This window comes from Anolis sagrei, chromosome 1 (assembly GCF_037176765.1).
Source record: "Anolis sagrei isolate rAnoSag1 chromosome 1, rAnoSag1.mat, whole genome shotgun sequence".
Classification (NCBI taxonomy): Eukaryota; Metazoa; Chordata; class Lepidosauria; order Squamata; family Dactyloidae; genus Anolis; species Anolis sagrei.
In genome coordinates, this window is record NC_090021.1 from 75,697,821 (window position 1) to 75,714,097 (window position 16,277).

At 37.3% G+C, this 16,277-nt stretch overlaps 1 protein-coding gene across 4 annotated transcripts in view; it reads right to left on the reverse strand.

The window, feature by feature from the left end:
* Positions 1-6,225: 6,225 nt before the first annotated feature.
* The window catches only part of UTRN (utrophin), a 406,557-nt gene continuing 396,505 nt past the window's right edge, over positions 6,226-16,277 (reverse strand). For all 4 annotated transcript variants that reach the window (XM_060753499.2, XM_060753500.2, XM_060753501.2 and 1 more), the window contains 2 exons: positions 10,457-10,479; positions 6,226-8,186 (listed from right to left, as the gene is read on the reverse strand). In XM_060753499.2, coding sequence (XP_060609482.2) covers positions 8,178-8,186; positions 10,457-10,479 — 32 coding nt within the window. In that variant the 3' untranslated portion in view covers positions 6,226-8,177. The remainder of the gene's footprint in view (positions 8,187-10,456; positions 10,480-16,277) is intronic.

Consider the following 16,277-nt stretch of genomic DNA (forward strand, 5'->3'; position numbering starts at 1 on the left):
ATTTTAAAGTGTAACTCCAGTCATGTGTGTGGTGTGTGTGAGTGTGTGTGAGAGAATACACACACACACACACACACACACACACACACACACACACACACACTTTGGATACAAGGATTGGTGATAAAGTTTCAATGTAGACACCTTTTCCCCATGATAACTCTCCCAGGAGTGTATTTCCGTTCTGAGGGGTAGAGATTTCTCTTACTTTCTGTTGTATTGCCCCTGTTCTTAACTATGAGTTATTGGTAAGTCAGATGTTTGCAGCTTGGGACAGCCTGTACTTGAATTTCCATATGAAAGCATACATCTGTTTCACAATCCATCTGAAAATGTATGTAGCTCTTTGAAGCGATGCTTCTGGATCCTTTTTTCTTAGTTGGACATGAAAAGGTGATATATGGGAGGGCCTTCGTTAAATCTGCAATTATGTGAAGGTCTAGCAAATTGTCCAAATATCTGTATGGGGAGCTGAGGCTGATGTCGTGCCCTCTTCTTCATTTCCCTGCACTAGCACCTGTTTGTAGACCGAATGTTGTCAAATGATAAATTTTAATCATTATGTATAAAACCTGCTTGTATTAATGGAAGAACTAACATACTTCAGAGCAGCTGTGTATCTTCTTCAGGGCAAATTAATTTTCTTCTAATCTTTTTGCCTTTATTAATTTTACTTGGGTTTTACTTTGAAAAAAAATCTGTAGGTGGATTTTTAATCTGCAATTGACACTGTCATTGACTGACTAATGCTTTTATCCTTAACACCACAACACTAATGCGATTAAAAATATATATTAAACATATGGCTAGCATCTGGGTTGTTTTTTTAATTAACACTAACCATTTAGTAATGTTTTCAAAACCAATTAGCCAAGCCCAATTGGATTTCTGTTCAGCTATTCTGAATCCAGGTTGCTGTTTTTGCAGCTTTAAACACAAAAGTGACTCTACTTATTTCTTAGATATAGGTTAAGGAGTAAAATGCCTCCTTTAGAGGTGGCAAGGGGAAACTGCGGAGCCTTGGCAAATATAGACATCATCTCAGGAGGGTGACCTGTATAAGAGAATCCTGTCAGACCTTTGGCTAAAAGCATCTCTTTCTCTAAAGGGAAGTGTTAGGTATATAGATAAAGGGAAGTGTTAGGTATATAGATATTCTCAGCTTCTCACCTGATAAATCTGATGATAGCTCTACATACCTTTTTCAAATCTGGTGACAGAAATGATGATGTAGAAATGGAAAAATCATTTTAGACATTCACACAAAAATGTGTGCACAGCATGTGTGAGTGGCAGTGCATTCAATTGTGGGTTATGAACTCAGAAGCTTTTCTGCAAGCAAGTGCCATGCTGATATTACCACAATCAACTAAGCCACTTAGATTAGTGCAGAATCTAGTTGCCAGAAGTTTAACTGATAGCCAGATAGAATAATATCACACCAACTTTGAGAAAGTTTCAATGGATTTTTGCTTTTGAGACCCATTCAAATTGCTGGTTCATACCCTTTAAGGCAGAAGAAGCTGGTAGCTCCAATACCAGTGAGACAATGAATCTCTTTTGGGTTTTGTTCAAACTTTATTGGGGCTCTTCAATAGTCTGAATCTGTTTTGGGTTCAGTACCATCAAGACTTCACTTAAAGTTTTGGCATGGATTCAACACCTGCTGACATGGAAGACACTAGATTTACAGACCCAAACAACTTCAGAAACAAATAGCTCAAGATATGCCCCTCTTTTTCATGAATGGATCTGTTTATGGAGATATCTCTTCTCCATGTATATGTATTTATTTGACCAGGGTTGAAGAAAAAGCACTCTGCAGATAATGGCTGCAGCTTACCTGAGCTCTGGGCAGCATAGCCAATGACAGCATAGTCATCAATACTGATTATACTGCAGTGCCCTAGAATTAGAGAGATGATTGGCAGAGTGGAACTATGGAGATACACCACTGCGCACCCACAATATTTTAATCAGTACCAGACCCTATCACTCTCACTATGGGTTGTGTTTGTGTAACTGATTTTGGCAACTGCCAAGCAACATATCAGCTATAAAAAATGTCTATGTACAAGCAGTGCCGAAGTAATGAACAAGATAGGTTATGTAGGTTGCAAGGGAAGGGCCAACACCCCTGTGTTGTTTGTTTTGCTTTCTGTTCAGAAGATTTTGTCTCACTTTCTGGCCCTGTGATAATTAGATTTTGAAAAAAAAATGGCTTGTTGTGGAAACAAGGATTGGTGATAAGGCTTCAGTGGAGACACCTCTTCCCCATGATAACTCTTCCAGGAGCAAATTTCCCTTCCAAGGAGTAGATTTCTCTAACTTCCTATTGTCTAACCCCCATTCTTAACTATGAGTTGTTTGTAAGTCAGATATCTGTAACCATCTGTATCTGTATCGATGTATATACCTTGAATTTAGGTGCTAGGTATGTGAAACCTAATAGAGTGCTAGAGTGTGGACAACTCTAGTACTAGGAATTGCTTTAATGTATCTCCCTCCTAGGACTATATAACAGTTTGGATATTTTCAGAGGCAATTCAAGTGGCAGCTGTTGCTTCTATCTTCTTTTTTCTTTGCTGCCGTTCCCAATATTCTTTGAACCAGCTACTGATCATATCTCTGACAGATGGCATATATATTCCCTTTTCTACAAAACATCTGGCATGGCTGATCTTAACTACTTTGCAACTTATTCATCAAACAGAGCTCTGAAATCATCCTTTCAGTGATTTGCACTTAAATAAATGCACTCAAAGATTGCCCTACTTATTGCTGACTGACATTCTAAGTATTTATTAATCTGACATCACTATCTTGACATTCATGTTTTATTATCAGTGATGTTAACAGCCATTTTGACTGCAAAGAGTATATTGCAGGTTTCTTTAACTATGGAAATGCATGCACACACAAGATCTGTAGGCACTTGGGAAGGATGACTTGTAAAAAGAAGCCTTCTGAGGACTGTACTAACATAGGAATAATCCTACAAAGATACTCTTCTGCTGGACAGTGAGATAGGATGTAAATACTAACAGGAAATAAATGTTTAATTAAACTGATTCCACAATGAAAGCAAGATAAATAATTGAGCAATTTGGCTGTCTGACTACCTTTCATATTCATTATACAGCATGGAATATATCCATATGCTATCACAGAACCAACATAATATTGTAGTTTTGAGTTTTATGCGAGGAGAAACCAGGGTTTAAATCTCTGTGGAACCTACTAGATGACTCTACGCAAGTCACTCTCTCAGCCTTGACAAACCTGTTTTGTCTAAATCTTGACAAGAGAATCCTATGATAGCGTTGTGAAGTCTCGGCTTAGTTTTTACCCCTCTGTTTGCTCCCTGGAGTTGGACTGTTCCTTTCTGCTAAGTTTTAGAGTAGGAGCTTAGGATCCCCCTAGAGGCCGAGCTCTGTTGGCTCCCACAAACATTTGATGCTTCACACTGCTATTTCTAGCCTTAAGGAAGAGTGTCAGAATGAAGACAAGTCTGGGAATGGAAAGTCTTGGAAGGATCAAAAACATAGGCTGCCTTGCTTCTCAGACAAAATTAAAATGGTGCTCTCCAATTTTATTGTAAGCAATTATTAATTCCTATAATTTCTTAACAAAAGATTAATGTTCTAAAAATGGTGTAAAATATTACAGAGCCATAAGAGCTTGAGGGTAAATTACCAAAAGAATTACATTTTCCTGTTGTTTATTTTAGATGTCTGAGAGTAATGACATGGCATATTTCCCAGAGCTATGTTTAACTGCTCTTGTATGTACTTCTTTCAAGGGGAATGAGCAAGAAATGGCATCCCATCTTATTGGATTATTGAGAACACTCTAGCAGCATGATCGATTCCCTCTTGGTAGTGCTGGAGACACATCAACGTGGTGAAATTTGTCAAAAAGAGTTAGGACTGGAAGCTGAACAGGTGCTTTGTCTTCCCTCTTGCCAGAATTCCTGCCTCGTGTTGTTATTAGTGGCTAAGAAGAACAACAAGAAAGATAGCCCTGCTCAGGCAGGCATCACATTACTGGGCAGAGTTGGACCATTGTGTATTACTCTAGTTTTCAATCTTTCTCGGTTAATAGTTACTGGGTCATAAAATTTCTTATATGTGTGACATTTTCCTTTTGTTAAAAAAATGCCCATCCATGCAAAGGGAAGAGCTGTACTAATCATTTTGAACAGCTTTCCCCATTGACTGCTTCTCAGTTCCAAAGAATGGTCATGTAAATCTTTAGTTTTAGGCCTCCTTCCCATCCCTCTGGAGCCATGCCTTGACAAGACAAAACACACCAGTAAGTGCTGTAGCTTTCACAGTCTGCCCAGTGGAATAAATCCCCCCAAAAACCTGATTAAGCCCTCAGATTAAGTCTAGAAAAAAATCCAGAGTGGAAGGTTTATCTGTAAAACCAGAAAACGGAGTAGCCTAAAAGGAAGAAAACTGCTAAGACTGATGCCAAAAAACCAATGGAATGCTAAGTACTGGAGGAGGAAAGATATCTATGAGTTTTAGTTTCGAGCTAATATTTTTAAAATATCAGTCAGCAAAAGTATGTATCTTTTCCTTTGGTAATGTTAAATGTCCCCAAGGCTGGAGTGCAAAAGTGTATACTTATTGTTTCAACTGCTAACAACTCAGTCTAAGATTTATCACGCCTGCAGTAAGACATAGCTGTGACAGCAGCACAATACAAAACACTACAAAATCTTTCACTCTGACAGCATTGCAGGGACAGACAAATCAGTTCAGCTCTTTTGCATTGTGTTAGTCCTACACCTGCAGCAACTATCAGTATGAAACTGAACAAACGTTCAGGAAAAGTTCAGCAAAAGGCCAATACTTTTCCAATTCGGTGTTGAGCTGGATTTGTGATGTTCTGAAATGTGAAATATTCCAATGCATTGTGAAACCTCAGACTTGGCTAGATACCTTTCTACTATCTAAAATATTACCAAACCTGCCAAACAGCCATAACAAATTCACCAATGTATCTGTTGGGCAATATTTTCATGGATGGAAAATATAAAGAGAACTTTGAGTGTACTCATATCTGTATAGTGAGACTGTGCACATCTGTCTTTAGTTCTCCCTCTTTGTCATCATCCCTATAGTCAACATTTAGACTGTAAGCATCTTGAGACTTTTAAGATACATGGATTGTATGCAAATGACTCTATTTTTTCCAAGACCCAGTAATATCAAGATATGAAAGGTCATATATCAGCCAAAAAAGTAGGCATTTCTTCCTCAGAGCTAGCTGTGAGGTAACCTTTCAAACTATTTTACATTATTTGTTACATGGACTAATTCATATGTGATGAGAAGAACTTAAGAGATCCTAGAAGTTCATACCATGACTAGAATCTATTTCCATTTCAGAGATTTCATGATTCATGTAGGACTTTATATAATAGGTCTCAGAAATAGATTATACAGAATATCAGTTAATTATGCAATGATCTACTATAATACCCATGCCACTCTTACATCTCTACCATGCCCTAAATAGGGACCTAGCTTTCTTGTTGCTATGAAGGCACTGGGCAAAATCCCCATGGAGATAAAACTCTGTTCTAGCTTTACTATCTCTGAATCTGGATGCATGCTTCCTCTATAGATGAATGATTTTTAAGTCAGCATCACAGCCTCTAAGAACTGATTAAGCCCAATGTCTAGTATGTTTAACGTTGTTGTAAGGTCCCACTGGTTATAAATTATGTTTCCTGTCAGAATACTGAACAGTTCATTAGAAATGAAAGCCCTGCTGAGAGCAAGTCAGTGAATTTGAAAAACCATTTTCCAGTCCTGCCACTGAATAGGGCAATACACATTGATATTTTCAATATTAATAGTATACTTTAAACCCAATTCTCAGATTGGTGGTTAAAATTTAAAACCTGTCATCAGTGGAGACAGATGGCTGGCACCCTGCATTCCTAAAGATGCAAAATGGCAGAAAAATATTCACTGATTTACTGAGCTATATGTTTCAGCTACACATTTTATTTTCATAAAGGCACCTTGAAGTCGGAAATGTTCTCACAAGGAACGAGCTTTTAAATCTTGTTTACTTCTAGTATGAAGAATATCAAATGGACGTTACTTAAAAATTAATTTTATTCAGAGAGAAAGTCATACCATGTAACCAGATTAGGAAAGTGAAGTGTGATAGTTTAATACCAGAAAATTCAAAAGAACTACATACTTTTTGTTTTGAGATGTTACTGCAACATATTCCTTTTATTTATCGGTGTCTCAGAGGAAGAATATTACAATGTAATGTTTTAAGGAGCTTTTACTTGACAGCAGAGTAGAGGACAGAATTTGCATACAAACACAAGCAGAAAAAACAATTCATATATATATAACCTTTCAATCATAACAAAAAAGCCATCGTATTCATAACCGGGATAGTTTCTGCTAAAGTGTTTTTATAAAGAGGGGGGCTAGTTTTCTTTTCCCTTATTTTGATGTGATCTGGTAAAAGAAAACACCATGTTAAACCAGAACACTGAGTTGTTTCCAAAACTAAATACTAAAAAATATGGGTTTGAGGTAGAAAGGTGATCATGGCTTTCCTTTTCTGCAAAACTTTTTTCTTCCTTCTCAAAATATCTATACCAAAATATATTTCTGTCAAGATGAAAAACCCACCTGCTTTTCTGTGACCTGCTTTTGGAAGTCCCCCCGCCCTCCCCATCAAAAATAATACTTTTTATTTAGACAGCACTTAAAATCATCAGAGTATTTAACATACAGTGTCTAACTGGAAATTCATCATTACATCCAGGTATAATTGTTATTTTTGCTATCTCCGCCTCAGAGGCAAAAATGGGGAAAGTGAATACTCAGCATGACATCTGCATTAGGAGAATTATGTTTCAGAGCCGAATCACAGCTCTTACTATTACATCATAGTGGATAAAAGATTCTCTTTTGGGGCTTATGCGGTAAAACCAGCAGAACATTGGGTCTGGCCACTTTGCTATTGGGCATAACTGAGATTGGACTTCCCCCCAACACCATTAGGATCTTTTAAAGCTTCTATTGCCCACATGCAATTTATAGAGCAAATGAGTGTTTCACAGAGATAGTAAATGTCTATGCAAATTCACAGTGGAGGACCAATGCTCTGCCACTTATCATCAACAGTGTCTGAACTCCTCACACATTTTTTTACCATTAAACATGTATATTAAAGGGACCATGAGATGGTACTGGTTGAAGGTATCCAGCCAAACACTCTGAAATGAAGGCAGAACAGTCAACCACCAAAGAGGCCACACCTGTTTCCAAAAGGAGAACGCAAAGGTTTCAAGCTGGGTCTTACCCTTTACGTTGGGAGATTTACACAAAAGACTTCACAAACTTTGGCACAATTCGACCATATAGACAATTTTCCCTTGTAGAAAACTAAAATGGAATATATTCATAATGATCATACAGAGTTAAAAATGCAGCTTAGCACACAATTGAAAGTCAAAAATGTCAGAGGGAAAAGATCAGTCCACATTCAACTGGGAGACGGAAACCATTAAAATGCTGCTTTAATGCCAACAGTAACTGCAGTCAAAGCTAGCCCAAAAAACACAGTCTTGTGTGTTATATAGATAACAAGAAATAGTATTTGTCAAATACTAAATGGGGGTGTTATAATACATTTTCCATGTTTTGAATCTGTTAGGCTTAGTATAAATAACTTGTGCAGAATTATGTGTGTGTCAGAATAGGAGGTACTTGGAACATGAAATGTCAAAGCTGAAAGGAATGTATTAACACTTTGCTTCAAACTCTGTATGCAATTCACTTTAGCAATATCAAAAAAAGAATGAATATAAACCCGCACCCCCCATTTCTGATGCTGCATATTATATAAATCAATGACATATGTATACCCATTTCCAAATACTCCACGGTTTGTTAATTTACAGTTGCATAGAAAGGGAAGAAGGAAGGGAAAATACACACATTATTATAAAACCACAATATCCTCATCTTTGGGTAATTCAAGTGTTTTCCTATTTCAAATAAGAACACACAGAGCTAAACAGTATATTACAAGGTCCCATGCAGTTGTACGATTACTGGAACTTGAAACTTGTAGAAAAGGTTTGTAGTTGATGACAGGAAGGGTGGGTGGTCTTCACAATGAGAACTTCACATTGCCTGAAGTAGAGAAGAAAGTGAAAAATTAGTAAATTATAATGACTGTATTTCCAAATTATCCCATGCAAAGCTGAGAACATGGCTTTAAAAATGTATTATGTAACTCACTGTGAATTTAATTTTTCCACATTTTAAAAAAGTTCTACATTATATGTTAGTTTATAGTTCCTTTCTAGAAAAAAGCACCTAAAAAAGAAAATAACCAAAATTGAGAAAGTCCTCAAAATTACTCTTCCTAAAGTAGGAAGAAACATTGCTTCTGGACTGCATATCATCATCTGTAAATATGCCCATAGAACTGTTGGTTGTTTTTCTATTATTGTCAAAAATTCCACATTTTGAAATAGCTAGGCTTGGGTTTCTGTCTATAGACCATGGTTTGGAAGTAACAAAAGTTACAAATATCTTATTGCTTTTGGAAATAATGGGAGCACAATTGTATTCCTTTTGCAAAACTATGTAATGTCCAAAATGTTATATTTTTCATGTAATAAGCAATGTTTCCTCATTACTTTTTATCTGTGTTTTGGATTCTTTACCTCTGGATGAGTCACACTCTTCCTCAGAGAAATGCAAAGGTACCCCCCGCCGCCCACACCACCCCTTTGAAGAAAACTTCCCAAGAAATCCCTTAGAGTCATGGGTTGGAAATTATCTGAAGGCAGGTTACACTAACAATGCAGTATACTTTAGCACATGGGCAAACTTTGGCCCTCCAGGTTTTTTGGACTTCAACTCCCATAATTCCTAGCAGCCAGTAGGCTAATAGGAATTGTGGAAGTTGAAGCCCCAAACATTTGGAGGGCCAAAGTCTGTCCATGGCTGTTTTAGCACCATCGACAAAGAATTGATAGAAATTCCAAAGCTGTTTTGGGTTCATATGTGTATCTTTGCCTACCAGGGGGAAGATTTAGCATGGCAAAGTAAGCCAAGTTTCACTGTACGCACAAATGGTTTTGCATTACAATGGTGCCCTTGTAAGCATCCTTAAATATCCTGTGGGCTCACCATATTGCACAGCTATAAGAATTTTAGAACAAAATTGCTTGTTCACAGATTATGGCCTGTTAACACTGCCAAGGGGACCTTACAAAAACAGCTCTATGTTGCTGGCAATCGTTACCTAAGCTTTAATAGTTGGAAACACAGATTGCGATGCTCTCACTAGACTCTGGTGGGAATGATGCAAAACTCAGCATGGTGACAATGAACCATGGATGGATAGTAAGGAAGGCTTCCATGCCATTGGAACTGCTTGTCACAAGATAACTCATTTAGATGAAATTCTTTCAGTAAACATGCAAGGGATTTAAAAGTATGGCTTCTGGCGCATGTAAGAAAATGAGATAGAGAAAATAATGACACAGAAGTTTATTATTATATCTTTAGTAATAATTAGATATTACTACTAGATGTAGTAATGATATCTAATAGGAATAATTTCCTTGAGAATACTATGGTGCTTATCTGAAAATAAATTGTTTTGGGGATATTTAGATTTTTTTTTCATTATCTTATCTACAATGTCAAAAATTATTATTATTATTTCCATTATTTTTGCCAGTGAATAAGAATTTAACATTCATTCACTGGAATAGGTTGAGGTAATACTTGTTTTCACATTATCATTAATCACCCTTCTTCAGCAAGTGAAATAAAGTGTGAAAAATGTTTCTGTGTGCTTCAAGTGAATGACACAACCAGAGATTTGGCTGGCTGTGTGTCATTCCTATAGACTTTGTGCTTTCCTGGTACTATGCTGGCAAAAACTGTGCTGCTTTGTTAGTCATTGTACCGTGACATCATTATGAATCTGTAGGTAATGATGTCTCTGCATCTCTATGGAATGTATTTCATGGGTAAAATAAATCTTCAATTCTGCATTTGCTCTTTTTTAAAAAAATCTCTCCAAAATTAAAATGAGCTTCTTGGGCCTATGCTGTATGTTTCTACTTGTATGCTATAGACACTGGATCTAGCCCTCTAATAAACCAAGGTGAATTTCTTAGTTCATTAGAGGGTGAATTCCTTGGTTCATTTGAAATCCAAGGGAATGGAAGTGGAAGTAAAACATAATTCTACTTTTCTAGGAAGTTTTGCCACCCTGTGGGAGTGCAGGCCCCACAGTGGACAGTTGGAGAATCCTGGCAGCCCCACTCTTTCACTGTGACAAATGCTGCAGCTAAACAATGACTGTTCCTGGAACAAGTAGGACATCTTGTGCCTCCACTGGAAGACATTGTCGGAAAAATACGCAAGAAAAATCATACCTGTGGTCTGCCAGCAAGATTTGCTATAAAGAAGGAAGAAGAAAATTAATCACAATAAAAGGCAAAGACCCAAGGGTTAAGTTACAACTGTGCTGTGTATAGAAAGCAATGCATATTTCAAATGAACAACACTTGAAAATGGCTGAGTAGCAGTTTTACCCAGCTGCATTTGTATATTCCTCCCCAGTAAATCCCGAGCATGGTAACAGCCATTTTATCACACACATTTTATATTAAATCTCTTGGCACATCACTTTTTCCAGTTTTGCAGTCTTGTTAAATTGTTTGTGTTCCGATAATTAAATTTAAACTGTTCTAGATCATACTGGTATTTTTTATCCTTATATTCTTCCTGCAATTATAAACTGGAAAATCTTGTAATAATGCGGGACGTTATGTTAGGGCTAAGCAATGATCCTTTCTGTTACTATGCAAAGAAAAACAGAGAAATGTTTTCTCAGGTTCCCATGAATGGGGGGCTTCTAGTACATTCAGTCCTAACTGGATATGCAGCCTTCCTGAACCCCCCCCCCCCAAAAAAAAAAAATCCCAGCTCATCCAATAGGACCTAGTCATGTAATTCTTATTGCTCTATATAGACTTCAGACACTGGATTTGCAATTTGTAGTGACAGCAAAGGAACCACACAATAGAGTAAACTTACATTGTCTTAATTAATCAAAATATGACTTTCAGACTAAGAATCACCTTACAAATGTCACCATCAACCCATATAATGTGAAGTCTTGAAACACTTGCATGCATGTGCCTAGACAACATGAGTGGAACTAGTTTCCGAAATGTACATAGAAACACAATAAAGGGAGGTATCCACAGGTGTATTTACACTCAATGGTTTTGCTGTACAAGCAGTAAGATATCTCCACAATAATCGTAATACAGATCACTGTTTATTTATTTATTTATTTACTTCACTTGTATACTGCGGGGGACTCAAAGTGGTTTCAACCATAATTATGGAACATAATTATGGCAAAAATTAATGCCTCACATACAGAAACCTAATGTAACGATAATAACATACAATTATCAATTAAATCATACCACTACTCTAACTTCAAGTAGTGATTCTGTAATACATCTGCTGTGAGTTGCTATAATGGCTTAGTCAACTTGACTAAAAAGGACATAAGCTTATATTCAGGTGGTCAGAAAGCTAGAATTAAAAAATACATTTTTCTCAGACTAAAGTTATTTTTGAAAAAAATACTATTCCTGATTTTAATTGTTCTTTGTCTTCAGAAGGTACTGTTTGAAAACTTAATAACATTGCAAACCTGATGTTACTCCATTAGTTACAGGAAATTAGGACAAATTTTACGCATCAACCTCCCTCTGTTGATTTACCATAAAACAAAGTAACAGCAAAAAAGGCATGACTAAACAACTCCTTTGTCGGTTAACTAGTGCATTTGAGGTCATTTCAGTATTGTGCTCCTAAAATGTGAAGTTATGCTACTGAGATGAAGAAGGCCTGTGTTCTTTCAGTGGCTCCCTTTATCTTAGAAATGGTAATTTGACAACATTGTGTGGGTGCCTGCTTCGTGAAAATGCAAAGCCTTTTTAAGATCAGAATGTTAGTCTCTAAATTAGTTTCCATTTCAGCGATACACAAAGTTTGTACAAGGAAGTGTCAGCAGCATTTATAGAACAAACATACATTATTCAGACACTTATACAGAAGATGTAAGTGGTTGGGTAATTCACTTAATCAGACCATTGGGATTGAGGTATGTATTTCACTACCATAAAAAATGTTCAGACTCTCTTTTAACCTCCTTTAGTAAAATCAGGGAGGGCTAGTGGTGCTATCCCAAGTACAAGTAACAAGTATAGTTGCACTGCAAAATACAGGACTACCTAAGTTAATTAAGCCTTTGACAAAGAAGCTCCTTTTACAAGTCTGTTTATACCTTCCAATCTTTCTTCTCAATTCTCTGTTAATTTGAGCATTTTTAGCAGCATTGGCATTTGGGGGGGGGGGGGGGGCTTGTGAAGAAGGACTAGAAAAACGCACACTACCTATGCCAGGTTTTGCAGCAGTGTGTCAATGCAAGAAAGCTTTTGCTGGGAGATATATTGTAGCTGTGTGTGCTTATCTACAACTGACAAGGAAGACACAAAAGCTAACCACAGAATCCCCTAAGGACCATCTATGAATGGCAAAACAAAGAGACAAGGGGGAGGAGATAAGTCTTCCCCACCAGCTCTCCTAGCCTGTTAAAAAAATAAAACTCCTAGGAATGGCACCAAATTGGAAATGATAAGAAAAGTGGAGAATGCTGAATGAAAAAGGTAATTCCTGGGTAATTTTATGAAGAAAAAAATTCTACAGATGGTCCTTGAAGGTTCGAAATATGTTTGTTTAATCATGCAAGGCTTAACTGACCTGGTTGTTTCATTTTATGTGTTCACTTATCTTTCTCTTTCTATCCTTTCCATGTTATTCTGCCCTGGTACAAAATTTTACTTATCACGGAATTACATTAGTATCATAGGGGGTTGGACTGGATAGCCCATGAGGTCTCTTCCAACTCTTTGACTCTATGATTCTATGATATGAACGGAGGCTTTCATCTATTTCTATCACTCGGTTTGCTCCTGCAGAATTCTGGGAAATGTAGTTTAAGGAAGCTGAGGACCACTCTGGCTGAGAATTCCAAAGGCCCTACATTGCCCAGAATTCTGCAGGAGCAAACTGGGTGATAGGGAACCAAAAGCTTCTGTTCTATAATACCAATGTGATTTCGTCCTTAAAGAAATGATTTCCAGGAACACATATACTTTGTTAAGTGAGAAATATACATTGAGTGCATATTCTTATCAAGCTCTAGAAAGACGAAGGAGAAAGTGAAGCCATCTTATATCAAGTCCATGTAGCTGAACACTGCTGTAAATGGTTGTAATTCTCCAATTTCCCATCCATGGGGTATTTTTCTTTTTAACTAGATATTCTGGAATTGGATTTTGGATTCTCTGTAATCACTAAAGCAATGCATGACTTCTACCCCTCAACCAAACCCCTTGCTTGGGAGAAGAAGAATGCTGTATGGATCATTAATGTGATTTAAGCAACTCAGCAGAGAAGGAAAAACCGTCTAAAGAGAAAGCTGTTGAAGTATCTCTTCCCATTTCATTATATTTTCAAAGGAGCAGAAACTATGCATTCTGCATTACAGGCAGTCCCTGAGTTACAAACATTCAACTTACAAATGAGAACAGATATGGGTCAACAGGAAGTTAGAGAAATCTGCCCATAGGAAGGAAAATTCACTCTTGAAAGAGTTATCATGGGGAAAAGGTTTCCACTGAAGCTTCAAAATCCAATTTCCACAGAGACAGAAAGAGAGGTGACAACTTCTGAACAGTGGCAGAGACAACAAAACAAACACCACAGGGGTGTTAATCCTTCCCTATGCTATCCAAAGTTAATATGTGTGGCTGGGGTTACACTTAAAAATGTACCTGTTCCAACTGACATACAAATTCAACTTAAGAACAAACCTATAAAACCTATCTTGTTCATAACTTGGGGACTGCTTGTACATGGAAAGAATCAAGAGCAAGTTATGCTTTTCATTTCTCGAACTATGGGACTTCAACACTCAGAGGAGCTACATCTAGGCATATATGTTTCTATTGGAAAACCACGAGGTTATCTTTTGGCCATGTTGTCATTGGAGACTTCTATATATATAATATCATTAAGAGACAACCTTTCTTAGTATTCTGTCCAAATTCAACATTTTAGAGGCAAACACTCAGCTTTGCTGTTCTCTGGGTAAAGCAAAAGTTAGCCATCATGCTATAGTTCTACATCTGAAGAGAGATCATACAGAAGACAGAACATAACTTATTTTCTTATACTCCAAATGTTAGAACACAAACCAGCAGATTCAAATTATAAGAAAAGAGATTTAATGTAAACATAATAACCACTTTACCATTATTCAGTAGTGGAATAGATTGCATCTCCATCTTTTGAGGTCTTTCAACAGATTTTGAGAATGCTTTAGTTGTTTATTTCTGCATGGTAAGACTTTATGGTCATTATGCTCCCTTCCAGCTCTAAGACTCTATGATTCTATAAAGCAGGAAATAATTCCAACATAATTCCTGCACCATAAGCAGTATATCTGAGATCCAATCTGTAGCTTGGCTCAGTTCTTTGAATGATCTACAATGCATGTCAGCTATTTGTTTTCTCAACTGACACAGCTTTAGTCTCTAAATATGTTGTGATCTATTGGGGGCCTAACAGAATGCAAACAGATATTAAATAATCCATTACATGCTGAGATCGGGTGGAATATGTTGCCTTGCCTGGGGTAGCAAACCATTTTGGGCTGACTTTGGAAAAAGGTTCTTAAGTTTTCACAAGTATTAATTTCTAGACAATGTTTCACATTCATATAAGTGAGGGTAATAAAGGACTTTCTGAAAAAAGTCAAAGGTATGCCATCTGGTGATCATAATGGGGATTCAGTGAAGTTCCATAGACTGGTTACTGTCACTGCAACACAAAGCATTTCCAACTCATTATATTTTGGACTGTAAGAATTAACTCCATAGTGCTGCTATCCCTGAGGGACTCTGCTTCCATTAAGTTTTATGTTTCAAAAACCATGGTTATCAAAAGCTCACTCCTAGGAACTGTGTGTCATTAATTTGAGAAAGAGAAATTATATATTAAAAATAGCCGTCTGTTGTTCCCTATAATGCTTATCATAAGAGAACTTCTGTCCTTAACTCACCCTGCAAGAATTTCTTATTGGGCACATAGTATGCTGCCAAACCAATTAAAAGTACTGTCACAAGTCATTATTTTCAGAATGGATCTCAAAATTGAAAGTCTGGAAGCCACTTCTCCACATCACTAGCCTGTGTCACTAGACCATCAATAAAATATCATAGTGGTCCCTGTTAGTCAAACCCCAGCCAGGTGCCTCTCAGTAATGTACCCCAGTCACCATTTTGAAGGTAAGGTCCCCAAATCTAACCTTCAGCATGAAGAGTGTAGTTTCCCCAAACTTTGTGCTAGCTGCCATATTTCCCAGTAACCCACAGACACAGGCTACAGCAGCAATCTATAAACACAATAAATATATTACTGTTTATTTTAATTCTGCAAAGAATCCCAGGAACATGGTTCAGTATAGGTGCTATCGTGAACATAGTCCTTGCTAGAAAAAAAGGTCTCTCTGGATCTGACCACTCTGAATAATTATTGACCAAACACCTTGAACAAACATTCCATTTTTGTTCAAGGTGTTGTGGTGACTTCCCAGCTCCAGAGGGTTCTGGATGAAATAGATTAGATTAATTTCAATCTGCTTTCAGGCCTGGTTATGGTACACAAACAACTTTGGTCAAATAAAGAACTGGACAGAAAGTTAGTTTTCCTGTTAGTTTTGCTGGACTTAATGATTTTCCATACAGTCCACCATGATAACTTTTTGAGCGAATTCTCTGGGACAGAACTCTGGACCACTGTTATGCAGGGGGCTGGGGATTCAGAGAGTGGTGCTAAGGTGGTGCCCAGGTTGTTGGTATTTGGAGTCTTTCAGGGTTTTGTTTTGGACCGGGTTGTGGTGCACATGGTTGGGAGTCAGCTGCATTAAAATCACTACTGACTTTTAAATAGAGGTCGGATGGTTATCTGACAGGTGTGCTTTGACTGTGTGTTCCTGCAAGAAGTTGGATTAGGTGGCCCTTGTGGTCTCTTCCAACTCCAAGGTTATATGTTTCTACCTCTCATTTCCGTTTTATTTCAAGGAAGCCATCCCAGTACTGAACCATT